Below are 27973 nucleotides of genomic sequence, written 5' to 3'. Positions count from 1 at the left end.
ATCTATCGATTTCAATCTTCCTACATGTGCATTATAAACATGGTTTAAACGCACTTGCTAGCATTTCCAACAAACTCCCGATCTCAACCATCAGATCCCAACTCCCCTAACAATCTTGATTAAACCCGCAACACCAACCCCCTTCTTCCCCTTCGACAAGTTGACCGTCTCCTCCTGCAGCCAAACCACAACCTCTCTGTATCCCGTCTGCTTCCTAACAAGAACCTGTCTAAAAGCCACCATCACCAACCACGCCACCTCCCCCTTTGTAACCATACACTCATACCCCGGCCACCTCTCCTTTCTGCTTTTGCTCGTCAGCAGCAGAAACGCAACATCAATCAATGACCTGATAGTATCTATCCCCGTTTTGTGTCAGCAAACCCAACACTTTCGTGTCTACATCAAGATATAAACTACCTTTAACAACCCCACCACCGGGCTGTCGTTTCTTCCCCATACACCTCCCATAAGCCCACATCTTCCTGGCGCAGACCCCAAAGGCGGCAAACGCGTTGGCCAGCACCTTGGGCCTCGAGTTGAGGCTGGTATCAAAAAGGTGGATGCCCGACTGGAGCTTGAACGAGGCGAGGACCTTGCGGGAAAAGTTGCGGCCTGGGCGGCGGGTGTGTTCTACTGTTAAAGAGTTGAAAACTATAAATGCCTTGTTAGTATTTTTGTATCACGGTAATACAACAACAGAAGGACGGGGGTCAATACCGCTTTTAGGGTTACCTGTAAGAGCGGTGTTATCTTTGGAGATTTCGAGAGTTTTGGTGTTGATGAATAGGCCCGTGTAGGGGAATTGAGCTGGTCTGTTGTTGTTTTTGGATTGTAAGGTTGGGAGAGTGGTGCCGTTGATGGTGACGGGGAAATTAACGAGGGACTTTGAAGGGTTGACGGTTACGCCGTAGGCGGGGACGCCAGAGTGCATTGTTGTGATGAACTGGGTTGCTTTGGGGAGGGAGGTGGTGATGAGGAGGAAGTCGTCTATCAGCCGGAGGAGCAGGCTGTCGTTGGTGTTGTCATCGGAGAACAAACAGGAGAGGTGGGTGCGCTCGAGGTCGGCGTAGAAGTAGTTGCAGAGGGCGGAGGAAATCACCGAGCCTTGAGGGATGCCGGATTTTTGGCGGTAGTGTTTCTTGCCTATGCGGATGAGGTTGTCTTTGATGTGGGACGTGGATAGAGACATCAGGTCCCGGGTGTTGTGGGTTTTCTGGGAGTTGGAGCGGTCGACGAAGATGGTGTCTTTTTTGGTCAGGGCGAGAGTGGTCTCTATGAATTGGGAGAAGGGGAGAGGGTCTTTGTTTGGTTGGGCTACCGAGGGCCAGCGGCTGGTGGCTTTGGCAGTGCTGCCTTTGCCAAGGACCATTTCGAGGGGGCTGACTTCGGCGTGCTTCTTGATTTTGTAAAAGGCTTGCTTGGGGATCTGGCGGAGTAGTTTGAGCATGGCGTCTTGGGGGATGGTATCGTAGGCGGCCGTGACGTCAACTTTGGCAAAGTAGAGCTTGTGGTTTCCTTGGCCAAGGGAGGTTTTGAATGCCTTGATGCGGGGGTAGATGTCGCTCACTGAGAAGAGGGAAGATCCGAGACGCTCGGCATTTCGTGTCTGTTTGTTTCGTTAGCTTAAAGGTCCAATCTCAAGAAAGGTTTTCACACACCCTCTCAAGCTTGAGCACCGAATTCACCGGCCCCAAATTAGTATTGATACTGTAGCTCAACCCAGCTTTCCCCCCTGGCCGCAGAGTCCGACGTGACAAATTCATGAGAGGTCTCATGTTGGTTTCCTTGGGAACCAGACGAAGGTGGGCAAGTCCAAGTTTGCGAGACCCCAAGATCCGTAAAGCATCTTCCAACCTGACCTCCTCAAACATCCTGGTCTTGAGCGCGGCCATGGCAGGCTCGGCAACATACCGCCAGACGTCATGCCGATAGAAAAACAGACAATACTTGTCAACACTGGAATCAGTGACATAGAAATTGCTTCGAATCAAGGGTATCAAGAATGAATCAAACAGGTAGTAGAGAAACTCGTAAAAGATTTCGGTTCGTTTCTGCATGTCTGACTGCGAGCATTTTTGGTTGGCTAGTCCAGGAGGTGCGAGCCAGTCGATATCTTGGAGCTGGAAAGCAGTTAGCATACCGCGTTCTAAGATGTGCAGAGAGATTATTTTACCTTCATTCCCTGCATGACCTCATGCAGACACATGCTCTCAAACCGCCGCAGATGAATGAACTCGTGGACCTTTTTGAGAAGGCAGGCCTTGTTGTGCTCTTGTGCGTCGCCCTGGCCCCAGAACTCATTGGGGATCACCTTGGCTAGTATAGCCTGGCAAAAGGCCGAGACAGACGATGTTGGAGTTGCCAACTCCGTGAGAGAGCTGTACTTCAAGTTCCAATCCGGGGCTGCATTCTGCCGAGTCTTCTTCTTGCCCCGAGAAGCTTTGCCAGCTGGCCTTGATGATGGAACTAATGACCTTTCCATGGAAGTGGAAGCCTTCTTACGGCTTTCTGTCAAGCCAGGTACCTATGAGTGTGAGCGTTGGTACTAGCTGAATTGGGACGGGACAGCCTACTGGGCAATAGTGCTTCATCATCCCGGCATATGCGCAACGGCCGTGCAATATCTGAAGTCGCTCAACAAGATGTTGGACCTGTCCTCTGAGTCTCTTGGGAACGTGCCTGATAGGCTTTCCGTGCGTATCCAACTTGGAAAACTTCTCGGCTATCTCCTCTTCACGAAGGGTGTAGTCCTGGAACTTCTGAGTTGTCTTCTGGCGGTCCACAACCGACGTAAATGGATTATGCAGCCCAAATTGACGGGGAAACATGTACACCAAGATATGCACCACATTCCCGTGGTTAGTATCCTCTTCGGTGGGGGTGGGTGCCTTATATGGAAACCTGTTCAACACATCTAGACAAAAACTCAGGGGTTAGTTTTTGTCTTGGCAACTCCCAAATAGGGGTAAAAAGGGCCACTCACGAATGTGACGTAAGCCAAAGTGAACAGCGCCACGAGCATTGAGAGCAGCTCTGGCATAGAGCATACGGCTTCTGACAAACGAGATCTCGGAGGGGCGCACGGGATTTTCTTTGTCGATGGGCTTTGCCTCCAAAGGGCTCAGTTCTGAAATGGGAATCCCACAAAGCTGTTGCATGTTGCCTTTGCCTGCTTTTACAGCCCGGAAAATGGCACAGTCGACAAGCAGGTCGATCATGATGCGCTCCCCTTCTTTGCCCAAGAGCATGAGAAGCTGTGGCCATGGCTTTTCCCTGAGGGCTTCTACTTGCTGATTGCGTTCTACTGCAAAGAGCCCGGGGATTGGCTTGCTTGGGGCGGCTGCCTCCTTCGGATGAGCATTCTCATTTACACTTCTCCGAAAGCCGTCGCATAACAAATGCTTCAACCGGACACCAGCCTCCTGCTGGGAGAAAAGAAGCCAGATAACAAAGTCTACAATCTTTGACAGACGGCCATGTAAGTTGGTGGACTATGCGAATCTCTACTACTCTCTATGACTTACATCGGATTGCGAGTACATGGACCTCCTCAGTCCATCTGACAAGGTCACATAGGATTCATCTCCTTTTCCCTTCTGCGAGAAGGCAATCCACTTCTCCCAGCGGTAGCTGTTCTTTCTCGCGGCGGCATCGTGGCGCCAGGCAACAAGTGTTGTGTCCAGCAGCTCTCCCAAGATAGTCTCCTCTTCAGTTGAAGACTTCTGGACAGAAGAGCCAGAAAGCCCTACTGTTGCGATTTTCTTGCGCCGGATGCGTGAAGAGGTTGGCAGTTTCGACAGTGCGTACTGTCGTAATGTTTGTGTCTCAGAATAGTACTGACTCAACAGCGCATGCTTGACAACGGCATCGCGTGGTTCATGCCCGGTCCTCTGGTGTTTTGCAGGGTGATCAGCAGAGCCGTTGCGAGTTAGTTCGCCGCTATTGTCTCGACTCCTCTTCCCTTTGGCCGGTCTTGACGCAAGAATAGCTGTCATGATTGGAAAGTGTCGAAGATGTCCTCCAAGTCCAGTTTCCTAGTCCAGGCATTTCAGAGGGAATTAGATGACGGCTTCTGAGAGCTCAGGACCAACCAGCAACGACCAAACATGTGCTGGTGGCTGATTGGGTCGTGGGGTCGCAGGATCCAGGATTCGAGATAATCCGTTGAAGGGAGTGGTGGGAGGCGTGGGAGTCGTGGTGTCGTGGTGTGGTGGGTGGGCGGGCCGGGGAAGTTGGCCGGTGATGAATGAGTGAAAACGGATGTGTGTCCGTTCGGTTGATTGGATATGGAGCGCGTGGGAGAGTCACGAAAAGTTGAAAAGCGACAATCAATACCGAGGCGGGCGAGCGGCACTGGTTCCTGGTGTTCAAGATGTTGTGTGACTGGCGGCGCGTCGGCGCGCGTCGGCGTGTGGCGGCGTGTGGCTCAAGCCTCAAACGGTCTGCGACAAGTCGTCTCTCCTGCTTTACTGGCAACCTGAAATATTTTTATTCTGAGCTGGATGTATTGGTTCCTTCTCACCTCATGACCCTACGCCACACCTGCTCTAGGAGTTCAGGCTCCGGGTGTACAGTCTCGGCCACGAAGGGTCACTTCATCAAGAAGTCGGAGAGAGAGCTTAAGCTTGGCGGCCAGTCACAGCTGGTCAAGCTCAAGGGTCGGGCAGTCAAGGTTATCTCGGCGGCACAGCTGGTTGAACAGTGCGTCATTGGGCAGCCACACAGGGTTGACTTGTATTCATGCCTGTCCCTTCAGCATTTGCGATTCGTTGTTGGCTCGAATTCATCATCTTCATGGATGGAAACATCCCACTCCTGGTGCCCCGCTACGGGCAGGGGCCTTCTCTCACATGTCTGTTCGTCCACACAGTCAACTGCTATGAACTGAGGAGGATTCGGATGAGAGAAAACAAAACATCAGCAAAAAAGTTCGGATGCCATGCCAAGTTATGTATCTTCTACATGATCGGCCGAAAACCCGCCGCAAACCCCCCTGTTCAATCCCCACTGCACCGTTGAGACAGAACGGGCAATTACACGATCATGATGGATGGCCCCCGCTTTCTGGGCAGCAGCACAGCTAGCTACCTACACCATCAAATACTTTGAATCCCTTTCGATACTCACATGGGATAGAGCCCAGAAAAAGGTCGTATTTCTATCTTCTCGAATTGTTCGAGGAGTGGAGAGACGGTTGATGCCGGCCAACACAAGCCGCGCAGCCGCAGAAGGTCAGCACATCAGCCTGATCCCCAAACGGGCAGCTGGTAAGTAGTATTGGATACACCTAGGTTGTAGAGGACATCTACAGGGGGTCCGGGTAGAAGAGAAACCTTACCGATAGCCTGGGTAATTCCAAGACTTTCTTGTCATCCACCAACGCCCCTCCAACTTCCCTCAAGCTGACATCGCGAGGCAGCTTGTCCCTGTTGATTATGTACCAACTGCAACACTGCAACACTGCAACACATTCTTCTCAAAACAGAAAAAAGAAAGTAAAGTTTGCCAAAGTGCCCAGGATGGATGGGTATGACCATCTCGCATCAAGGAGAGCAGGAGAAAAAGGGCTCGCACTCGGACGATGGCACAGGATATGAGCATATATGTGTCGTCCCGTCTCTGTCGTCTCATTGATATTCCATAGGCCGCTGCCCGAAAGGCGCCGTAATTGCTCAGAGGTTCTGAGGAACAAGTACGGATAGCGCACTGACTCTTGTAGCTGGCTAGCAGAGCGGCTAGGGTTCGGTGCAGTGAAGCGTTTGCCCCGTACTTTTTTGCTCTTATGGAGGTGGATCCCGGACCTGGTGTTGATGGAGGTGTTTCGTTCGCCCAGGGCTGTCCCCAGTCGCTTGTGCAGACAGCCAATCCTCGCGCTCGCCAGCACATCAACCTCGACGAGCCCCGACATCTTCTCTCTCTCTCGCTGCCGCCTCCCCACCCCCAGTCACTTACCAGTGTCCAGTTGCCCAGTTATGGACGATGGATCTCGATGATCATTGAATTCCGCACAGCCAGTCGCGGACGGAGCGTTTGCATGCACGCCGTCCACGACGTAACCTTACGGACCTCCACCACTGGCCAAACGACCTGAGAGTAATGGGAGCGAGACCATGGACGATGGCAGTCTTGGAGAGGAGGCGCCTGCTTCGCGCCCCGGCCAGCTCTTCGACCATCACCATCACCACCATAACCCCCAGCATCACCAGCAGCTTTTCGAATACCAACAACAGCACCACACCCAGCACCACCACTCCCACGACCCCTACGACCCTTATGAACACCACTTCCACCCCGGCGCCGATCTCGACCGAGACCTAGACCCCCGACCCGGCGGCCAAATACCCCCCCTCGCCTCGCATGCCGCAGCCTCGAACCTCCAGGCGTTTGCTGCCAATTCCTCTCTGGACGACTCGCTAGATCCCGACGACTTTTACCGTAGCTACCAAGGTGCGCAGCAGCCCAGGAATGAGTCCCCGCAAACCGTAGATCTCATGGCCCAGGCCTCGTCCAGCTCTCGACAGACGCCCTCTACGCGCTCCAACGGCAACGGAACGGCATCAAGGCCATCGGGGCTCCCCACGAACCGCGATGCTCTTCGACCGAGTCAGCGTGCCGTGTCGAACCCCGTCGACGACCGTTCGTCCAAAGCAGCCAACAGTTTTCCCACGAGTGTGAAAGAGATGAAAAAGAAGTTTGACCAGACCGCCACACAGCCCGGGGCAGCGGCTCGAAAGCCACTGCCCAGGTCATCCAGCAGCACCAATGGAAGGGCCACTGGCACGGGGAGCAATTCGTCAACATATGGTTCCAGCAGAGGGACATCTAGTGTTCGGGGAACATCTGTCACTCGGGGAACACAACGACCGACCGATGATCAGCAGTCATTTGCAAGCAGGATCAGTCGACCTCGTACGGCAACGTCGTCACATCCACAGCCATCCAAGCAAAACAACCATGCCTCACCGAGGATTCCTGCAGTGCCCAAAGGACCGGAACCAGGCCTCTCCCGCCAGCCCGGCCTCTTGTTTGGCGAGATACTGCCTGAACACAACGACTCGACCACAGTCGGCTTTGGGATCGAAAATGCCCGGCCACGGAGGACGTCCGAGTCTAGTATTCATCATTCAAGGTTACAGATGCGCAGTTTATCAGATCCAGACATCGAGCCTCCGTCACCCACCGACTGGTACCGCGGCGCCGCGCCAAGCGACCAGCAGGCCTCCGATCATCCAAGCGTCAACACGAGTATCCCCAAAAACCATAACCGAGCTCAGAGCGACTTTGCTGGATCCAAGTTGGGAATGAGGCGTCAGTTTCCCAATGAATCCGCTGTGGCCTCACCGATATCACCGACCTCGCCGATCTCCCCAACCTCCCGTCTCCCTATCATGGTGAAGAAGATCAGTAACCAGAGTGACAGTCCCGCCTCAACTCGTTCGAACTCCCCTTCGCTCAAGTACGCAGCTGCCAGCGGGAGAACATCTCGGCAGCATGTACCATCCAGCCGGTCGAGGACGCCGACGACCAGTGCGACGGTTTCAACACCTCAGATCAAAACACCAACAGCTCGCAAGGGCCCACCCTCGAGCATAACCACGACAGGCAGCCGGCTGAATGCCCATGTTGCTGTCACTCCTCCGAAATTGTCACCCAGTCTTCGTAGCTCGCGGCCACGGCAATCTGTGGCGACGGCCACCACAGCAGCATCCAGAATGCGAGCCGTAGAACGGGAACGAGGTTCGTCACCCCAGAGACAACCTTTGAGGCCCACTCCAAAAGCAGAAGGATCTGGCACACGGAGGCGCAAACTCTCTGTCGGGCCCATTGACTTTGCACAGCGCCGTGAGACTATCAAACTTGCCTACAGCAAGTCCATCAGAGACAGCCAGGCCAAGGAAGCGAGACAGGCTGCTGCTGACAAGAGGAAAAGGGAGCTGGAGGTGGTGGCCAAGATCAAATTGGAAGCAGAAGCGGCCACGATGGCTGCCGTCGCCAATGCCAATGCCGCCGCTGCCGCTGCCGCCATAAGGCCGGCCCGATCGACTGACAACTTGAGGTTTGTGGAGATTGGTATCGAGAAAGAGGCACCATCGTCGCATTTGCAACCGCCGGTTGGAGACTCCCCAGCGCCACCAGTGCCTGCAACACCAGCTCCACCGGTCCCGTTGGAACCCCTGAGGTTGGAAATACCAGGCAGTTTCCCCAATGTTGGGTCATCTCATCTGGAACCAGAGGAAGAACCCATGTCTGCTTGCTCAGCTAGCACTGCAACGACCGAGTTCGAAATTGATGACCAGCCTGAGCCAGAAAGGCCAGAAAACACAGCTGCCATAGATGAAGCTTTGGGCATGACAATGCCTGGCCTCACGCAAGTCACCTTTGTGCCAGACAGCTTTCAACATGAAACCTCTAGCCCGCCGGCCGAGCAGGCCGTGGTTCCAGTATTACACAAGAAGGCGTCTTATCAATCTCCATTTGATGAGGATGAGGAGGTCGATGACGACAGTGTATCCATAAAAATTTCGCTTGACACGTCCACGGAGCCCCAGATGTCTCCCCAGCTAACACCAACCCGCACTGACTTTCAGCCGGAGCCTACCTCCACTGCCGCACCGAGCCAGGACGAAGACGATGAGTACGTGCCCCGACCGTACACATTTACCTCGGACAACTACGAAACAACGGTCACGATTCTCGGCCCAGAAAATGATTTCCGGCCGTTGCACCACAACCCGCCTCGTGTTGCCATGCCGGCAGCAGATCTGCCACGACAGGATGAACGACAGAAGGCCAGCAATGTGACGATTGAGGCACCGGAAACTTCGCATTTGGAGGATGTGGTGCGGTTTGAGGAGCCCAGAATTGTGCTGGACAAGCTGGATCGGCTGGAAGACTTTTATGTCGGACCGCGTTTGAGTGATAATGTGGCATCGTTGCGTGATTCAACATGTACATCGTCAGATTCTGGAACTCCTTTTGACACGCAGCCACCACTGGCAGAGTACGAAAAGACACCAAACACATTGCACAGTTTGACTGTCCCCTCGCTGCTGGCACCTGGGAATCGTCTCAGTCAGAATTCTGCCTGGACCGACTTTTCCTTTGGAAGCGACGACCAGAATGCCGGCCTGCAAAGCACGCATTCTCAGCAGTCTCTTGGATACGAAAGCCAAAAATCTGGTTTGGAAGAGTTTCGATCTCACAGCCCGGACAAGTCACCGCTGGATAGGTCCGGTGCTGCTACTCCGCCCATGTTGGCCGAACGGCAGCGTAGCAGTTACCAACTCTCTGCCCATGAAAAGGGAACGGACCGTGTCACTGAAGAAGAAGAAGAGTGCCAAACAGAAGAGCGCGACGAGGATGTGCCGCAGCCGCAGGAAGAACATGTGGCTGCGCGTCCACAGCGGCAGCCACCGCCTCCTCCGTCCTTTGAGTTTGTGGACGATGATCGAGAGACGTCTGTGTACGGGCAAGAAACTAGGCCAACAAGCTTCCTGCATCCTCAGCAAGAGTCGCGGCCACAGTCCGAAGTTCTATCACCCGATTCTGGATCGCAAGTCACTTTTGAAACACTCGACCGGTCCAATATTTCGGTTAATGACAGCGAGACGCTCACCGAGTCTGTTGTTGAGAGGCCATCACTATCGGCTGAAGCGCAGGAGGAGCAAAAGAGGCTGCGCCAGCGTCAATTGGTTATACGGGAACTGATTGATACCGAGGATGCGTTTGTCAGAGACATGAGCGTGGTTGAGGAAATCTACAAGGGGACTGCCGAAGCCTGTCCCAACCTGGACAGCAAGACGATCAAGTTGATCTTTAGGAACACGGATGAAATCATTGCTTTTCATGCCGCGTTCGTTGCCGAGTTCAAGGAGGGAGCATCTACGGTGTACACTTCCAAGGCCCGACGGTCACCTATTCTCACCCCTTCGGCTGCCCCATCGATCAAGGACTCCGATTCAGCTACCTTGAACTCTGTTACTTCTTCTGCAAAACCTGAGCTGGACGATGAGAAGGACCGCCTCACATCTATTGGGCCGGTGTTCTCAAAGAGCATCGAACAGCTAAAGGCTGTGCACGAGGTGTATTTGCGATCCAGTGACCAGTCGTCCAAACGCCTCGTCCAGATTCAGGAAGACGAGGGTGTCATGCTCTGGCTCAATGAGTGTAATGAGGTCGCCAAGGAGCTGACTTCTGCCTGGAATTTGGACTCGCTGTTGGTGAAGCCCATGCAGCGCATCACAAAATACCCAGACATTATCACACATCTGCTCAAATATACGCCGCCAGATCATCCGGACAGGGAACCATTGGTTGCTGCGCGGTCGGCCGTCATCGACGCCATTGACGAGATCAACAAGTCCAAGAAGAATTATGAGCTGGTTGGACAAATCGTCAGCAATAGGAAGCGCAAGGATTCGGATGTCCGCGGCATTGCCAGGGCTTTTGGAAAACGGGTTGACAAACTCCAGGCGACCAGTCCGAAAACGGCAGAGGACGAGGATTACAAGAAGCTGCAGCAGCAGTTTGGTGATGATTACCTCCGACTCCAGGTGGTTCTGAGAGATGTTGAGTATTACACGAGGAACGTGTCGACCTATGTGCACGAATTCCTTCAGTATCTCTCGTCCATGGAGCTGGTGATGCGACTGCAGCCGTCTAGAGACTATGCTCACATCGAAAGTAAATGGGTTCAGTTCAATGTCTCAATGAGAGACATTGAGAAGATTGCGTTGGAGCGACATGTGAGTTGCCCGCCCCCGAATTCAGGTTCTTGTAGTTGCTAACGCCCAAAAGCTTTCTGATGTCCGCAAACACGTCATTGAACCCTTTGAGCAGGTCATCAAGTGCTACGGCAACCCTGGTCTGGCTATGAAAAAAAGAGCCAAACGCCGCCTGGACTATGAGAAGTTTGCCCAGCTCAAGGCCAACGGGAAGAAGGTGGACAAGCAGTTGACAGAGCTCGTGGAGCAGTATGAGGCTCTGAATGAGACGCTGAAAAAGGAGCTGCCCAAGCTTTCAGCCATGACTGCCAGGATTGGCAATATCTGTCTTGGCAAGTTCATCAGCATCCAAACAGCCTGGTATAAGATGTGGCAGGACAAAGTCAAAGCACCTCTCCAAGATGCGAGCCATGTTCCTGAAGTGTCGGAGATTGTGTCGGGCTTCCAGCGAGAGTTTGCGCTGCAAGAAGAGAGGGCCATGTTGCTCGCCATCTTGAATCCTACGCTGAGACCTAGGTTTTCTCACTCGACAATCGACGGTGGCGATAGCTCTTCGCTGCTTTCGAGAACAAAGTCTCGGCCGAGCGACCTCCAGCCAACTCGTTCCAGGGGATTGTCCATCAACAGTGAACACGCCCCTACACTGCCAACTCCGGACTTTGTGAGACGCAACAGTGGCCAGTTCAGTCTCTCGCCAGCAAGCAGTGCGCTCCCCAGCCCGGCTCATTACTACCGAGACTATTACTCTGGTATCAATGGCAGCCATGCCCGGGTGAGCTCCAACTCACCGATCACTTCTGACCCCAACTCGAGGTCAGCTGTCGGCCTACCGATGCGTCCAGGCACGGGACGTAGCTTTGACTCGAACAGTCTTCCAAGGCAGAGCACAGAGTCGACTGTTATGACCTCGGCCATGGCAGGAGGAGGGCCAAGCAGGCGGGGTTCAAACTCGACCTACAACAGCTCGGCTTACCCTGGACCGAGTAATAGTACGGGGGACACACGGCGGTTGTCGGGTTTGTTCCACTCCGCGCTGCCACCGGACGACGCAGAGGAGTTTTACCCCCCACAGGTGATGTCACGGGCATCTAGCACGCAGCGGAGCAGAGACGACAGCGGGTATAGAGTGCTCTGGCTGGCGGCTTCGCTGTTTGAGTTTCACATTGAGACGTCGAAGATGGAGGCAGGGTACCCTTATTTGACGTACCAGGCTGGCGAAGTAAGTTTTTTTCTTTTTTTTTTCTCGTTTCCACCTTTTCTGGCGTTACGGCGGCCAGATGAACACAATGCTGACCAGGTGGTTTTGGTTAGATCTTTGATGTCATTGCCGAAAAAGGTGAACTCTGGCTTGCGAGGAATCAAGACGACCCCCGGGGGACGGTGGGATGGATCTGGTCGAAGCATTTTGCCAAGTTGGCGGATTCTTGATTTTTTTGTGTCTGTTTTGACTGATAAACCATTTCATATCTGTCTGATTATTATACCTCTACGAGACCAGGTGGGCTTGAGGTTACAGATCACACTCTCACGCACATTGCAAGATAATCTTTTTTTTCTTTATATCAGCAACACTCACACACACGCACACTACAAAAAGGACAGGTAAATGGCATGGTGGGTTAGGAGGAGGGGAAGGGGGGAAGAGAAGCAAATTTTTGAGCATGGCGTTGAATCTTTTTTTGTTTGTTTTCGAGGTGATTTTTTGTTGTATTTTCAGAAGGAAGGTATGGTGGGGGTTTGGGGGAAGGGGTTGGTGGCGGCGGCCGCGGTGGTGGTGGTGGTGAGAGTGGAAACAACAATGGACAAAAGTGATATCCCCGGGGAAAAATACTCTTCGAATCTTTCTTTTCTTTCTTTTTCCCTTGTCTTCTTTTGGGGGAGGTTTTGGGGTTGGTTGGGGAATGGGGGCGATATTCTTTTGATTTTTTTGTGTTGTGTGTGTGGGGAATGGGAGGGAAGAGATGTTGTGGTGATTTTTGAGAGAAAGAGAGGGGGGGTTTAAGAGACAGTGTAATAACATTTATTTAGGGGTACGGAGAAAGGAAGAGTAAGAATAAGAGATACAAATGGAGATTACATAACACACATCAAAGCTTTTCACAGGTTGGGCCCGAGTGATATTGTGATTTTGCGTTGAATGTTCATCACGGAGGGCTGAAGTTTTGGCTAGATGAGGGATGAGGAAGAGGGTGGGCTGGAAGACAACTTGAGTTGCTGAAGTTGGAGGGAAATTACTGGCACTTTTTGATTTATAGGCCGCCTTCTTTGTGTCTTGGTTTCATTACACATCTATCTCTGTTTTCGATTACGAGAACTTACCATTGTTGGGTTTTCCTGTGTTTTCTGTGAGACCAGGCGGCCACTGTCCAAGTCAAAAGAAAGCCCACGTCAACCCCTTTGAAGAACTGTTTGTGATACACAGCCAAGTCAACCAAGTCAACCAAGTCCACTCAAGTAACCAAGTATATCACTTACCCCCTCCCCTACCATCCCTCTTCCGCATGGACACACGCCCACCCGATCCGTATATCTCATCGCGTCACCACCACCCCCCTCACCCTAGCAAGAGATCAGTCTGGCCGTGTCGTTGTTGTTACCGTCGATGACGCCTGTTTTGTTTCTTGTTTTCCCCGTCATATTCTCCTCAAATAGCATCGAGTTAGTTACCCAATCTGTCTTTAGCCTTGTACCCGAGTGTCTGTGTCCAACCCTTTCGGATAGTGGCGGTCTCGAAATGGTTTCCCCTACCTCGGTATTCTCGGGTTTCATGACGAGGTCGGTTATGGATGAAGTAGGTAGGTGACGGATTTGACATCGTCATAGCTGAGGTGGAGCGGTATGAGGAGAGAGATCATAGCCACCGGTGGCCGCAAGAGAACGACGTTGAGGACAGGGCTTGGGTGGGGGGTCTGTGGTTTTGTTTCTGGTTGTTCGTGGTCGTGGTTTCGTGCGTGTGTTATTCTACCAGAAGCTGGGTGTTGTTGGGTGGTTGAGTGGGTGGTAGTGTTTCGATCGATGATGGACTTGGCCGGAACTCAACAAGAAGTGGGTGGTGATGACAGAACTCTTGTTTCGAGAAGTCTGACCGTGGTGCCGTGAAGGGAAGATCCGGTTGAAGGGAACGCGGAACACAGATAGCAGGATGGCTATCAGGTTACTCATCTAAACAGAGTAGACTGTGGTATCGCCAAAGTTGACCTGCCTCAGGTTCGGCCTCGGGCTCGGTATGCCATCTTCCAGACTCGACTCTGAGGTGGGCCGATTCGTTTGCGTTATGCCCATCCTCCTGTTTCGGTTCGTGACAAAAAGGCCGTGATCTATCGTGCGAAGCTCCGTCGAGCCGAAGGGTATCTAGTTGTCCGTCTTCATCGGCAAGAGAAGAGAGTAGCATTCCGAGTGCTCACTCATAACTCGTTCCCGAGTGAACTGTCCAACAATCAAGAAAGTAGGTAGTCTCCAGTTTCCAGGCGTCGATCGTGGAGTCCCAAAGTGGACCTGCCTCACAGCATATCTCTGTGCGCGATGTCCTAATTCAGGAAATCACCTCGTCTTATGAGGCTGAAAAGGGAGATCTTCCGAGTACGTGTGTAGTTTGTCGATTTCTAACGGAGCAGCACTACCCGTATGATAATCCCAGCTCGCTAGCTAGGCGACGTGGTACACTTTCACTAAAAAATCCCCGCAAGCCCTCGGTGTAAGTATGTAGGAAAGAAATATAAGTGAATTGTCACCATCAACCCAAACCTGTGTGATCTTCATCAAGGTAAAGTCTAGTCAATGATTGTAAATCGTTCGGCCAGGGGGTGGCACGACCTCAACCCCCCATCTTCTCCCTCACCCAACTTGTATGTCGTGACCGCCGACCACCGCACCATCTCTTCGGCGCTCTTTCATGCCGTTCATCATGATCCCCCCCCTTCCCCCCCAGGTGATGAAGATCATCAAGCTTCTGGAAGTTCTTTCCCGTCAGACCCAGAGAGTTCGGTTATCGTCGTCGTCCGTGGGGTGTAAGCATCTGTGCGTTCAGCCTGGGCGCGCAGCATTGCGTTAATGCAGATCAGATGTAGTTGCTACAAATTCGAAGATCAGTAGTAACGCACGGACTCGGTGGATAGCTCAACGGTTTTTTTTTTCGGAGGAACGTCATGTTTAGAAAAAAGCGAGGAATTTGCCGATTATGGTAAGTTGGTTGGTTATGTGAGAGAGGCTCCATTCGTCCAGGGAAGTCCACCACTAAACAAGCAACGGTGCGATAGCTGAGAATGTAGGAATTATAGACAGTCCCAAAATTCTAGATATTCTCGGCTAACAAACGATGATAATAATGGCAAAAGCGTGGCCTTAAAAGCTATATAAATAGAGAGGGTTAGGTGAGCCCCGTTCCTTGCAGCTGGCAGAACCAAACGTTGAACTGATAAGGGCGGCTGATATGGTGCAATATCGCCAGATAGGAGGTGAGCCAAACTTTGTCGAGTCTGGGAGACATGTGCCCCAGGGAGCACCCGCCCCGTTTGCCACGACTCAAAAGAGGTCATGACTTGGGCCAGACGCAGGCGAAGGATTTTCACAACCGTAAACACCCACCCCAACCATCATTGCTTCACCAGTCACCGAGCATAACCACTGGAGCTGTTTCAATGAATCCATCTTGTTCTCCATGCGGCAGTCATGAGCGAGAAGTGTCTGGGTCAAAACCAACCAAGACCTGCGGGTCGACCCAGAGTCTGAGATCTGTTGGGTGGAAGCCTCCCGCGCTTGTCGGTCTGCCCTCCTCACGACCGTTGCTTCCCAGCCCGGATCGAGCATTTTGGCTCGCTCATCACTTGCTTGGGTCCTCTACCGCATGGTCACCACAGAGGCCTCATCTTCGGGGCAAGCGGTATGATTTTCCCCGCGTTCTAAGCACCCATCCATACCCAGGCCCACCATCTTGAAGCTTCTCCTGTCCACAAAGGAGGTGCTGCTCACAGCGCGTGATCCCACAGACCAGGATGCCTGCTCTCTCCGCCTATGAAAACGGGAGGTCGACACACACTGTGTGGCACCAACGTTGAGGGCACCAGACCATTTTACTGTCTGCTATTGCTGTCTGATCTTATAGCTGTCGTGGTCGGATGAGCCTGAGCTGGTCAGTAGGCTCGTGTGGCCGGTCAGTCAGCGGTTGCACCGCGAAATGGGATTGCCATTGGACAAGATGCTTCTCCACCGGCCTCAAGAACCAGAGAATCGCCATCCTGGTACCGAATCCGGCCCCATTCAGAGCAGCCAAGTCCCGAAGACGACTTCCTCTTTGGCCAAGGCACCTCTGCAGTGTCCTGCTAGTGAGAAACAAAAGAGCAGAGTGGCAAAGTGGGCGTGGGCTCCATGAGGAGGGGTCCTCTTATCAAGACAGGGTTGCCGTTCTGCTCAAGGGCGAGAGTGACAAGAGGGCAATAAGCCAGCTGGGCGGGGATCACTAAAGCCCGTGACACTTTGTTCGTTGAACCCCCCAGAACGCTTCCATAAGGCCTTCCCACACCCGACATCCCACGTTGTGGCGCTGAGCGAGGAGTAACACAAGGCAGCTACCCTCAAAGCAATGGGGACATGGATACCTTGATAAAATCCGCGGCACGATGGGGTGTTTGTCGTTGGCATTTACCATGACCCAAATAATGGGAAGCGGGAAGCGGGAAGAGACGAAAGTGAACGATAAATTATAGAAACAAGATACTTGCCGTGTCTTTACACCGCTCGATGAATTGTATAGCCTGAAGAGGGTAGGCTCCTGAACATACGCCCAAATCCTGCTCACAGGGGGCCACGCCTTGGGGGCTAGAACTCAGTTTGCCAAAGCTTACTCGTGACCAACAGTGCGTTGAAGATCCATGTGGCCCATGATGTGTGACAGGTGTCCGTGAAGAGGTAGAGGTGTGTCTGGATAAGAACTTCGGGATAAATGAGGGCCACAGAAGCACTGCGAGTCGGTGCCCAGATTGGCAGGCAGGAACCGAGTGGGTTATCTGGGATGGGCTTACAAGCCAGACACTATCTAGCAGACGGGTCAGTGAGGGCTTGTGAGACGGCACGAGGTGGAGTTTGCTCACCCAGTAATCCAAATGAAACCAAGAGGAGGTAAACACGTACTGGTGTCGATTGACTGCTGGCTGACTGCAGATCGGAAGCCGTATGTATGTATGTAGGTATGTAGGTATGTGTAGGTATGTAGGTATGTATTGCACAGTACATATCTGCGCATTACTCGAGCCGGTAAACAGGGATGTCGACCCTCCCGCGCCTAAACTGGATTCTCATCAATGCAGCGGGGGCGCGAGTTGACGCTCGCTTTTTGCAGAGGGAGAGAGACGTAGCTTTGAGGATCTGACCATGGCTCTCGGCGATGTTCCCAGGTTGTGCGGGGGACAGAAAATCTCGGATCACCGCGACATATCCGGGCCTGATGAATGTCAATGTGTTACCCGGTGCCGCAAGAGCGGGTTCTGGCGTCGGTTGAGTGATGTCGCATAAATGCGCATGGAAAGGGAGTTCCCGGACTGTTTGAAGTGCACGGATCTGGAACCTTTGGAAGCTTTCGATTTTCCCTCAGTGTAGCATGCCAAGGCCCAACGTCTCTCTCGTCAGCTAACGTCAAACCCGGAGAGCGCGGGTATCGAAGATGATGAAGTGAAGGGTCTGAGTTTGCGTTGCGGCAGCAGATGTCTTTGGTGGTTGTCAACAGTCATGGTAAAGGGTGTGTCGAAGGCTTGGCATACAAGACAATGTCATTGGTTGGTAGAAATTGGTGTTTCCAAGCAAAAGCCATGAACAAAAAGTCCTAGGGACTATCTCAAGGGTCAACATCTTGGAGTGAATACAAGGTATTGGGGAGCATGAATTAGGCTGGGCACCCGTAGCCGCGGAGGATGCTATGCTCCATGGCTCCCTACGTTGTGGATTGAAGATATGCAGGCGCTCGCTTGAAATCTCAAGATATTGATGGTGGCTGAGTAGTCGGCTCGTCGTTAACCGTCCCCTTGGGCGTGGACTACCACGAGTGATGGATCCTGACATGTGCTTGGCCGTCCTCCTAATGTCTTCTGCCGCATGCAGGGATACTTGCATGCAAGTCGTGTGTGGCACCCGAGATGTCGGCGCATCTGACGATATCTCTTGTCCTGTCTGTACTTGGTTTTCCATGGCGTCCGTGGCTCGGTGGGCGAGGCCGTCTTCAGCTGTCAGTTCCATCTATCCCACGCGGTCGGGTGACGGGCAGGCGAGACGAGTGATTTGTAAAAAGACAATACAAGGTTGCATGACGCACGCTTCGACTGCAGGTGCACCGGTGCTTTGCTGGCGATCCGGGACATCAGACGACCGCTTTTGGCTTCTTGTAACTGTCGAGTTTACCGTTTGTGGCCGTTACGGCCCTCCTTTGGGGTTCTTTGCTTGGGGGATCTCCAAACCTGATGATTCTTGGCACCGGAAGGCGCCATACGATGTGCTTAGCGTGCCCTGGCACCGCTGTCGTTGCGGCGCTGTGCAGCCGCCTGTCAGTGACTGCCTGAGTGACCCCCGCCTGGCGCCACACAGACACCTCATCCATCCACATTTTGTCAATGGAGACAGTGTGCAACAGCACTGTGTTGGAATGCTTCCTTTGACAAGCGAATATTTATTACCCCAATTTTGGAACTTGTAGAGTGCCTGGCACACTTCTCGGGACGCCCCTCGTCACCTACCGCCGTCGTGATGGTGTGAACAGGCAGTGAGAGGGTAGACCGTCGCCTTAAAGTTCGAATTCCGTGCCGCGGCTAGAGTCAAGGATAGGAAGATGTGCAATATAGGTCTGGTGGAGGGACTCTTCTAGACCTGCCGTCTCTGTCACGGTGAGCAGAGGAACTTTGGCCCTAGTCACGCGAGATGCTCTCCAGCATACGGTATCATTACGGCCAGTGCTATTCTTGGAAAATAGCGGGCCGTTGACGGTCGCCTTCTGGGGATCGAGAGCTGATCTCTCTTCCCTGGCAGCCCGAACCAAGATGTCTAGATGAGGGGGCCCAATATCGAGGACGACCCGACCAGGTAGCTGATAGATTGTATGTTGGACTCAACTCTGGCAGCTGCGGGGGGTCCTGCGGCGATTACGGAGCAGCAGCTCGAAATATGTGCGCTTGCAGACAGGTCCAAGTGGTTGCCAAACTTTCTCTGATTGGGTGGAAGGAAGCTGTGAACCTTTATGTCGCACGAATTATAGCCTCATAGAACAAGGATTCATGGTTGAAGGAGGTGGTCACACTTATCTTTCTCGCGACCGCGTCTGCGCGGTTCCTCGACGAGGCGGCTCGATTTGCTTGAGAAGTGAGATTGCGAGAGAGTTCGTCTTCATCATCGAATAGGAACGCCGCCAGCTTTCCGTGGGATTACGCCGCTCTTGTACGCTCACGAACCCCTCACGAGGCACACACACCCCCAGCATAGTGCGTTGCTTCTCCAAGTAGTGATGAAAGAGGTGAGGGGAACTGGTGGCAGCACCCGAGGCATCCGTCAGCAGCGGAACCCGGCCGAGGGGCATGAGAATAGCTATGAGGACCTGCCTCTGCTGGACGTGGATAGATGAAGCTGTCAGGGATGTCAGCGGGAGCTTAATTGCAATTTAGACCAACACCATCTTGTGACTGGCAACCGACAGTGTGGGATTGCCCACCTGCCCCCGTGGAGCCATATACCGGATTCTGAGCAGCCAATGGGGCGGCAAGGCCAGCTTCATGTTGCTGTACCGGTGAGGAAGCTGGTTAGAAGCCCACCTCGGAGCCAGGTTGAGTGTCGCGCATTACTTGTCGCAGCCTGTGCATAATCGCAGTGTTGAGATTCTTGGGAAACGACATTGAGTCGTGATGTCTGCTAGTCTTGTCGTCGTCAGCCCTACGGTATCAGATTCAGCAGTGCCGCCATAACCCCACTTTCTTCCCACTTCTAGGTTCAAGGTCTGTTAGTCTGACGACTCGAGACAATCACACTCTCGTCCAAAGCTGGGTGATTAGGGCTCAAACCTGGAGAAAAAAAGAGCAGAATTGGACAAATAACGGCACAGTGTCAACACCTGAGGGATGATTCCGACATGCGGGTGTCCAGATGGCAGCCGCGACTGCACAGCAACTCCAAGCTGCGACCTTGAGGTGGCCTCGAGGTACCTCTCATTACCTCAACCCCACCCGTGAAGCTGGTTGAGCGAACAGAACCCCGGTAAAGCTCGCTGGGACACACTGGGGACCCCCCCAGTCCTTTTCCCGCACCCGCTGTGCACGACACACAGACACCGTGCCGAAGGTGGGTGGCCATGCCGGCTTCTGTGGTTGTGTCCTGGGTTCTGCGCACTGTCTTTGAGAGGTACCTGATGTACCTCCAACTTCTCCAGCTCGACCCGACCGGGCTCACGGCATCAGGAGGTCTGTGAGTGTATTCCGGCCTTCCTGTTGTCTGATGATCTCTCTCCTCGGCCATCGAAAGTTTCCAAGAAGGTAGGCTTGCAAGGGAACGGAACCTCACTCACAAAGAACCAAGGATGACGACAGTGCGCCGTCTGTGCCAGCTCAATACCAGCAACTCGGGCGAGTCAAAACTATCTCCGAGTTCCATAGCATTCACTTGGAGAACGTTGCAGACCAGGTTTGCGTCTTGCAGGGTCGAGACACAAACTTGAATGGAAGGGCCCTTGTGACGGCAGTGATGCAACTGTGAGGGAAGAAGCGATATTGAGAGCATGTTGAAGAGTCAGTCCCTTAACTTGCGGCTGAAATAATTTTGCGCCAAGGAAAGGGACTAAACACCGTGATGATGGGGTCTCTCCTGTATAAACCGAAGACGGGGTATATCATATCACATCAGGACCTCTTGAAAGAAGGTACCGGATCAGTACAACACGCCCAGTACGGAAAGGGGAGAAGTGTGAAGGTCCAGGGTGGTGGAGACCTTTTCTTACACCCCCGGGCCGCCTCTTGAGCTCCAGGGCTCTAGTTTTGTAAGTAGCTTTAAGCCCCGGGGTAATGCCCAGCTTGCCGGCCCCCAGCTCCCCCGGCCACCCACCGTCTTTTGTCCGTCCAAATCATAATCTCCACACCACTCGATCTCGGACGGGGCCCCATGCATTTGACAGCACCCAGCTACCCAGCTTGACGCAAGACTCTCGCATCAACAGCTCTTCTACTGTTTCACTTTGGCTGGAAAAGACTCTGCCGGGGTGTGAGGGAGCTTACCGCTACTGACTGACATATGTATATAAGTCCAAAGACGCCGCCCTCGAGCTGTCACCTTGGTCGCCACCAGAACCCAGCAAGAAAGCAATCAAGTTGAACACATCACCGAACCCGTGACAGTGAGTGAAGCCAGCACGGTACCTGAAGCTCCATCTTCAGCCAGAGGGCAACCTAGCTAGGTTTTGCGAAGCAACACAACCTCACCAGACAAGAACCTTGTCCACGCCGCATTCAGACCCCAGTCGCACAGCCCGCCCCTCATACGGGACCGCGACTTGCCCGCCGCGCCCACTTTTGTCTCCGCGCTGCGCTGCGCTGCACCGAGCTACGACCTCCCACCACCACCACCAACAAAACAGAACAGCAGAACGCACACACACACACTGTCCATAATTTTGTTGGAAGCTTTTTGGCCTGAGTGTCGAGGACAGTGAGGCGAAGACGGATATTGTAAAAATCTGGCAAAAGATGAATCAACCACCCTACCCCCCCAACATGCATCAGCATCCATCTCAACACCCGCATCAGCATCCGCACCCGCATCAGCAACAACATCCCCATCAACACCAGCAACCACACCCACTTTCTCACCAGCACCAGCACCAGCACCCGCACCCGCAGCACCAAAGCCCTTACTCCACCGAGATGCACCCACCTGCGCACCCTGTGTCATCCTACCCGCCTCATCAGATTCAGCCGCTCCCATCTATGCCCCCTCCATCCTTCCAGGACGGTCTAGTTCAGGCACAGGCAGCCCAGGCGCAAGGAGCTCCGCCGCCCGGCCCGGCGAGTGAAGCCAGTCCTCAGTCAGGCTCGGGGGGCCAGGAACGTCCGCCACTGACGGCCGAGCAGCTGGAGGAGATCAGGAAGAACCTGATTCCCTTCTCTTCCCGAGACGCCCAGGGCAGGAAATACACGTAAGTCGTCATCTTATTTGCCGGGTCCTTTTTTGCTTCATGCTGTGTTGGGGTGAACTGTCTTCCGGTCTGGTGGGTAGGAGAATACTAATCCGACCTGCGACAGCCTCGATGTTGTGCAACAGCCACAACGTGCACGAATGTGTGGTTTTGGAGACAAGGTATGCTTGTGTTGTTGGACTACATCCCCCCTTCGCGATTGGCATGACGGCTCACTGAATCTGAACAGGACCGCCGCCCCATCACCCCTCCACCCTGTGTACGACTGATTGTGACGGACGAGAACACGGGCAAAGAAATTGATTGCAAGTGAGTTACCGTCGTCTTGCCCAGAACCTTGTCAGACTTTTGAAGTGCTTATGTGTGGATGATAGCGAGATCGAGTATGGCATGTATGTCCTGAATGTGGACTTGTGGGACGAACATGCGCTCAAGGAGGTCAATCTTGTTCGGCACACGACAGCTTCACCTTCCATCTCTTCGACTTCGCCAGCTTCCTATGCTCAGATGGAATCAACACCCGCATACTCAAACATTCTGCCCTCCAACATCCCGCCGAGGGATGTGGGATACGGGCAGGTGTACCCACCCCCCGGACAAGCCGTCAGTCCTTATGGGATGCAACCAGCATACGGAGGTGCGTAATCATCCGCAAGACTTGTTGATGTATTTTAAAGTGTTCTTTCTGCTGACTCGAGACCACAGCCGGCTTTGTTGGCGCTCCCAACAGCGGTTATGGACAGGCCCCCTATTTCAGAGACTACCCCCAGGAAGTGGGCATGTCGTATGGATTTGGGCCCCCACGCGTCTTCGAACCGTCCTATGGCATCGGAGGGCAGCGCATGTCTATCGGCGGAACCGCGCCATCAGGCATGTTTACGAGAAATCTTATTGGGAGCCTGGCCGCCAGTGCCTTCCGTCTCAACGACCCAGATGACAAGATTGGCATCTGGTTTGTGCTTCAGGACTTGAGTGTGAGGACAGAGGGTTGCTTCCGGTGGGTTGGACTATTCCGTTAATCTCGGAAGCCTTATCATACTAACACCTCTCGACCATAGTCTTCGGTTCTCCTTTGTCAACGTTGGAATTCCCATGTCGAACCCCGGATCTGGCGCCAACGGCGTCGTCAACCAAGGAAGTGCCCCTGTGCTGGCCGCGGTCTTTTCGGAGGTTTTCCAGGTCTATTCCGCCAAGAAATTTCCCGGTGTCTGCGAGAGCACGCCGCTCAGCAAGTGTTTCGCTACCCAGGGCATCAAGATCCCTATTCGCAAGGATGGGCACGAGAAGAAGGGCAATGCGGATGATGATGATGATTATGGTAACTAGGTGTCCCGGGGCTTGTCTTTCGCGGGAAGTTTAGCTGAGGTTGGAGTTTCTGTGTGTGTATAGAGGAGAGGGCGAGTGAGGAGTAAAGAGTGGTCCGGAAAGAAGGGGACATCATGGGGTTAGGGTGTTGTTGAGTCGGTTGGTGGCGATCTTACGTTCTACTTTTACGGTTTCATGTTTCTGTGCTTTTATTCTCTTCTTTTTGTGCGATAGCGTTCTTCTGTTTTGTTTTTGTGCGAAAAAGTATTATGATTGCAGGCTCAGAGGTGATACCAAATGGATATTTGTTTTTCTCTTGTTGTCATCAGAGGGGTAGAGAGAGGGGGTAGGTGGGTGGGTGCTTGTGGTGTTGTGTTCTATTGGTCTCGACTGGATGGGGCTCATTTTCCTCGTTTTTTTCGCTATCCCTTTTTTCTCGTTGCATGTTGCGACTACCCTAACTATGCTGTTTTATTACGTTGTTATTCTATCACTTTTTTGGATAATCGTAGAGGTGGTGGGGGGGGGGGGCTGGTGGATAAGAGGGGACGTAAGGTAGACTGGTAGATGGATGGCTCGGATGGTACGTGAGGGTGGGAGATCCTGCTGTCGCTGTATATTGTCTCTTGGGTGTATTCTCTGATGAATATTGGCTTTTATGTATGCCACTATGAATGAAAAAAAGTTTGTTTAGACCAGGACAGAACACTCACATCATTTAACACCCCCATGTTCATAGTTGACATGTTTTATGATTTTCTGGCATTTACACCACATCCGCACCTATCACACAACAGTATAATAACCAAGCCAAACATCACCATCAGCCTCATCGCACCATCTACCTTCGGCCCCTACTTTTCTTACAGTAACATATATTGCATTACACCTACCTATCGGCAACTCAGCCGGTCCCGAAACTAACCTAGGTATGTTATTGTTGACCGACCACTCACATCAATCCAAAAAGCAAGCCTTGAAAGTTAGGTGGACAAAAAAGCCACAGCGTCACATACCACTAGAAAAGGCTGAACTGAGAAGCCTGAACCAGCAGGAGTTTTGGCGTTTCTGATACATTTAATACAGGACGCTGATACGGCAGAATGGCCAGGCCCCTTTTCTTGTCAAAGGCAGAGACTATTCTGACCTTGCATGGGAATACGGGCAGATTTACCTAGAAGAACGGAACATCCCGTCTCGTTTTTCAATGATATCGTTTGAAGGTGACGTCCATCCATCCATCCACCCCTTCGAGCGGTCCCGTGACCACTTCCTGTTATATTATTGATGGCCAGCAGCAATTCGGGTCTCGGGACGGAACGTCAGGAGACACACACACACCCACCTTTGAAAAGAAACCCGGATTTCTCACCATATGGGTTGGTGGTCAGTAATTGCTTTTTTTTTTTTCCCGCTGGCTACCTACCCAGTGTAGCACCTGTCTACCACAGGGAAAAGTAATCTAAAAGCAATATACAGTTCCTGTCACTTGTGACAGCAACGATAACCCCGACAGGAAGAGGGGGGGGTGAATTACTCCAACTTCCTCCCCACCACAATCTCAACTATCCCTCACGCCGACTTGTATATCGCGTGGCCAGCATGCAGTGTAACGAAGAGCGAGACACTTAATTCTCCGGTCTCTCTCCCTCTCTGTGACCAAGGTGGTTCTGGAAGACAGCAACAGCACTCGGACTCGCAAGACAAGACAAAAGGTCCGTGTTGTTGCAGTTTACCACCCGCGATGAGACGTCGTTGGAAGGGAACGGCAACCTGCCCAGCAACAGTGTGATCGCGCGCGGCCGGGAAAATGTGTGTCTCGGAGGTTCACGTTTTGCACACGTGGCTGTAGATTAGCGTAGGGACGTAAGGGTGATGATGATCGTGATGAATGCGCCCCCTGCATCGTGGTGAGAAAGGAGCAGAGTAAAAGGAGGGTTAGGGTTGGAAACATGCTGCGTGATTGACCATGACGCAGGATCGACAACTGTAAAGATTTTAGAGGTTGAGGATCCCGTTGTCTTCTTTTTTGTCTCCTCGGAGATGGATTTCCTTGTGAGCCCCAAGCCAAGATCATCTGAACTCGAGCAGGTGCCGGCATCAACAGACGGTGGAGATCAGAGACAGGTCGAAAGGGGAAGGAGGTCTGGGACACCCCGCAGTGGAAGCGGACGAACACCAGTTCTTTGCGACCAAGCTGAGATAGCCATGGGACTGGGATCATAACAGCGTTGCCTTTGTTGGGTCTAAAATAAAACGTTGCATGCTCATTTATTTATTAGTAGGACCGTGAGCCCATTTGCAACGGTGTACTGTGCACGGTTGTCGAGTGGTAGGTTAGCCAGTGAGAAATGGTAGGTTGTAGTTGAGGACCAGGCTGCAGATACGACTTCCATCTGATTCTTGGATGTTACCGTGTATATCCAAGATTCAAGCGCTGTATAAAAGTAATAAGTTGGACCTGCTGCTTGAAGAGCACCAAAGATAAATAGCAAGGAGAAGATTGGATCAAAAGATAGGCAATCTCTGGACCATCGACGTCGTTGGAAGTCGTTATCTTATCTCTTGGACCCCTGGCTGATGAGCGAAGAATAAAGTGGGGAGCTTCCCCGCGATCGACAACTGCCATCATTTTTCTCTGGATGCAACAGAACAAAATCCGAAAAAGCAGTGAAGCAAAGCCAAATTCATAGAGCACGCATATTGTTGCGATTTTGCGTCACTTTCAATTTAATTGAAGCTTTACCTATTATATCTCTCCAGTGCCTCACGCTTCCAGGTCTTCACCGCTTCTACGCAGCCTGAAATGAACCCTCACTCTGACCAGAACGGAGTGCCCGAGGTTCGAGACATTGAACATCCTGGATAGGGACGCCCAGTGTGACAAGAAGATGCCAAGAAGAATGACACCATCACGCAGCTTATGCTCTACAGGACCTGGCGGCCAACGAGATGAATCACCGGCTCTTCTCACCACCGAATCCGGGGTGGTGGCACCAGGCTTCTAAGCCAAGCAAGCACTGGGCGTGCCCGTCCTCCAGCCGTCCAGCCCAGTTCGCACAACCCAGGCGCACCAAACGAGAGCCCTGGATGAGGGGCAGGGAGGGGCAGCGTCTGAATCCAGCATCCGGGGGGCCTCCTTTGGGTGCCCAGGTGATGTCAGAGCCCTGGCCAAGACAGGTGCTTTGGAGGCACTAGCAGTTCTTGAGCGATGCTAGTTGGGCGATGAGACGGGATGCTAAGAGGAAGGTGGTGAAAAAATCCCTTGACCCCCCTTGTGATCACACTTTTTTTCCCCCTTCTTGCGGTGCCTGGTCTTAGAAGACGTGGCTTGGAAGTGCGGAGTTCCAAGAAGCACCAAAACGTATCATTTGATCCCGTTTAGCAAGCGCAGCCTCTTACCGGTTGCCCAACTATTAAGGTGCCCTGCTGCCTCCTCAGCAACGCCCAACGTCTACGAGGAATCTTCAAGAAAAAGAAAAAAAAACCGAGTTGCGCACCTCTTTCTGGCTGCGGTACAAATAGCCAGCTTCCTGTTCCGCTTCATACGTACCTGTTTTGGAGAAGACCATTCTTTGTCCTCATATCGCATTCTTCACACGCACACGGGCCACGCCTGGAAGGTCTCTCCCAGTACACCACACGCACATCACCCAAAGCGCTTATCCCTAAGAAACCACCCACTCAGCCAAAATGTCCGGACTTGCTTCCTCTGGCCGCGGCGGCGCCGGCAACATGCGCGACCAGTCCAAGACCCCTACGGTCCAGCCCGAGGACCTCGAGACTCCCACCCTCAAGGGGTCCAACGTTGTGACCACCGGCCGCGGCGGGTCCGGCAACATGGCTGTGAACCTCGACGAGGAGGAGAAGCGCCGGCGTCAGGACGTTCAACCGTAAGTCTCATTCTCGCTACCGCGACACCTGGCCAGCAACCCCGCACTTTTTTTTTGCTGCTCGTTGCATTGCGCGATCGTTTGCTCTCTCTCTCTCCAGCAAAGCCGAAGCTAACCACCCCGTTCGGTTTACAGTGTCGCTCGTCGCCCTAGCCATGGCGCCATCAACACAGGCCGCGGCGGCGCCGGAAACGTCGTCAATGCGGACAAGGCTGGGCGCCCCTCGTCGGAGGAGGCGGTTGATACCTCGGATTTGAAGAAGACGCCTTCGCCCAAAACCGAGGAGGAGAAGAAGAGCTGGACGGACAAGTTGTTTGGCAAGAAGCAGTAGGCTGTTTTTTCGCGTGCGAAGGGGTCCTGTTGCGGTTATAAACGAGGGGTTTATGTTCGTTTGTGATGATGTTAAATACCCGGGTTTTTTTCTCATCTTTTAGGTGGCGTTGAAAAGGGGTGGTGATGTTATTCGGCAGGGTTTTTTTTTTCTTTGGCTTGGAAAAATGGTGAATGGTGAGGAGAATAGGGGGCAGCGTTCAGGGAATTGAATGCTGGATGAGATATCTAGACATGATTGAATATAATGATGCAATGTCCTAACTTGGGTATGAAGGGTGATGTATATGATTATCCATGATACCTTGCCACAATAGGACTCTTGTTTTGGTCTTTTGGAAAGTAGAGCCCTGTCCAGTTTTCACTTTGTTAGGTGTATTTTTTTTATAGTTGGTTCCCCAGGTGATAGTCGCATCTAGCTGATAGTGATGTGATCGCACTCGAGAATAGCTACCATTGTTTCCCCGCCATCTCCGAGCTGTTCATCCTTTCAATACAACCCACAAACAGCAACAACAGACGACGACCTCTTCACAACGACACATCATACAGCTATACCTCCCTTTTCT

General features: G+C 52.7%; 6 protein-coding genes across 6 annotated transcripts; 4 read left to right on the top strand and 2 right to left on the bottom strand.

Annotated features, from left to right (window-relative positions):
- Window positions 1–4: 4 nt before the first annotated feature.
- EST2 (Telomerase reverse transcriptase) lies at window positions 5–6778 on the bottom strand. Its single transcript, XM_062885169.1, is given in 9 exon segments — window positions 5–359; window positions 421–654; window positions 721–1609; window positions 1662–2123; window positions 2177–2527; window positions 2577–2917; window positions 2987–3494; window positions 3528–4398; window positions 4409–6778. 8 exon segments carry the CDS (start codon window positions 3996–3998, stop codon window positions 91–93), a joined length of 3525 nt encoding a protein of 1174 aa, XP_062748116.1. The 5' UTR covers window positions 3999–4398; window positions 4409–6778; the 3' UTR covers window positions 5–90.
- Window positions 4434–6094, top strand: QC762_0005810 (uncharacterized protein; the record flags this gene model as incomplete). The annotated part of the gene is made up of 3 exons (XM_062882824.1): window positions 4434–5270; window positions 5648–5667; window positions 5723–6094. Exons 1-3 carry the CDS (start codon window positions 5054–5056, stop codon window positions 6092–6094), a joined length of 609 nt encoding a protein of 202 aa, XP_062748117.1. The 5' UTR covers window positions 4434–5053.
- Window positions 6114–12799, top strand: QC762_107610 (uncharacterized protein; the record flags this gene model as incomplete). The annotated part of the gene is made up of 3 exons (XM_062885168.1): window positions 6114–10748; window positions 10801–11946; window positions 12039–12799. The coding sequence occupies 3 exons, from the start codon at window positions 6114–6116 to the stop codon at window positions 12153–12155; spliced, it is 5898 nt and encodes a 1965-aa protein (XP_062748115.1). The 3' UTR covers window positions 12156–12799.
- A 266-nt stretch (window positions 12800–13065) lies between these two features.
- On the bottom strand, window positions 13066–17181 carry QC762_107605 (uncharacterized protein). Its single transcript, XM_062885167.1, has 3 exons — window positions 16814–17181; window positions 13203–16758; window positions 13066–13132 (listed from the first exon to the last, which is right to left on the bottom strand). Exons 1-2 carry the CDS (start codon window positions 16953–16955, stop codon window positions 16424–16426), a joined length of 477 nt encoding a protein of 158 aa, XP_062748114.1. The 5' UTR covers window positions 16956–17181; the 3' UTR covers window positions 13066–13132; window positions 13203–16423.
- A 3596-nt stretch (window positions 17182–20777) lies between these two features.
- Window positions 20778–23527, top strand: QC762_107600 (uncharacterized protein). The gene is made up of 6 exons (XM_062885166.1): window positions 20778–21876; window positions 21983–22037; window positions 22106–22185; window positions 22251–22513; window positions 22582–22873; window positions 22935–23527. The coding sequence occupies exons 1-6, from the start codon at window positions 21428–21430 to the stop codon at window positions 23200–23202; spliced, it is 1407 nt and encodes a 468-aa protein (XP_062748113.1). The 5' UTR covers window positions 20778–21427; the 3' UTR covers window positions 23203–23527.
- A 2077-nt stretch (window positions 23528–25604) lies between these two features.
- Window positions 25605–27709, top strand: QC762_107590 (uncharacterized protein). Its single transcript, XM_062885165.1, has 2 exons — window positions 25605–27074; window positions 27210–27709. The coding sequence occupies exons 1-2, from the start codon at window positions 26875–26877 to the stop codon at window positions 27403–27405; spliced, it is 396 nt and encodes a 131-aa protein (XP_062748112.1). The 5' UTR covers window positions 25605–26874; the 3' UTR covers window positions 27406–27709.
- The last annotated feature ends 264 nt before the right edge of the window (window positions 27710–27973 follow it).

The sequence above is a fragment of the Podospora pseudocomata genome (assembly GCF_035222375.1).
Source record: "Podospora pseudocomata strain CBS 415.72m chromosome 1 map unlocalized CBS415.72m_1, whole genome shotgun sequence".
NCBI classification, from domain to species: domain Eukaryota; kingdom Fungi; phylum Ascomycota; class Sordariomycetes; order Sordariales; family Podosporaceae; genus Podospora; species Podospora pseudocomata.
Note: the sequence above shows the minus strand (reverse complement) of the source record. Positions and strands in the feature narration are given on the sequence as shown.

Bases quoted from the DNA above. Each gene is read 5' to 3' on its own strand.
- EST2 (XM_062885169.1), bottom strand. From the start codon at position 3,998: ATGACAGCTATTCTTGCGTCAAGACCGGCCAAAGGGAAGAGGAGTCGA. The intron at 2,528-2,576 runs GTAGGCTGTCCC...TCACACTCATAG, and splicing joins TGATGAAGCACTATTGCCCA to GTACCTGGCTTGACAGAAAG. The intron at 1,610-1,661 runs GTGTGTGAAAAC...CGAAACAAACAG, and splicing joins CGGTGCTCAAGCTTGAGAGG to ACACGAAATGCCGAGCGTCT.
- QC762_107605 (XM_062885167.1), bottom strand. From the start codon at position 16,955: ATGTACTGTGCAATACATACCTACATACCTACACATACCTACATACCT. The intron at 16,759-16,813 runs GTGAGCAAACTC...CCCGTCTGCTAG, and splicing joins GGTTTCATTTGGATTACTGG to ATAGTGTCTGGCTTGTAAGC.
- QC762_107600 (XM_062885166.1), top strand. From the start codon at position 21,428: ATGAATCAACCACCCTACCCCCCCAACATGCATCAGCATCCATCTCAA. The intron at 22,514-22,581 runs GTGCGTAATCAT...TCGAGACCACAG, and splicing joins GATGCAACCAGCATACGGAG to CCGGCTTTGTTGGCGCTCCC. The intron at 22,874-22,934 runs GTGGGTTGGACT...TCTCGACCATAG, and splicing joins AGGACAGAGGGTTGCTTCCG to TCTTCGGTTCTCCTTTGTCA.
- QC762_107590 (XM_062885165.1), top strand. From the start codon at position 26,875: ATGTCCGGACTTGCTTCCTCTGGCCGCGGCGGCGCCGGCAACATGCGC. The intron at 27,075-27,209 runs GTAAGTCTCATT...TTCGGTTTACAG, and splicing joins CGGCGTCAGGACGTTCAACC to TGTCGCTCGTCGCCCTAGCC.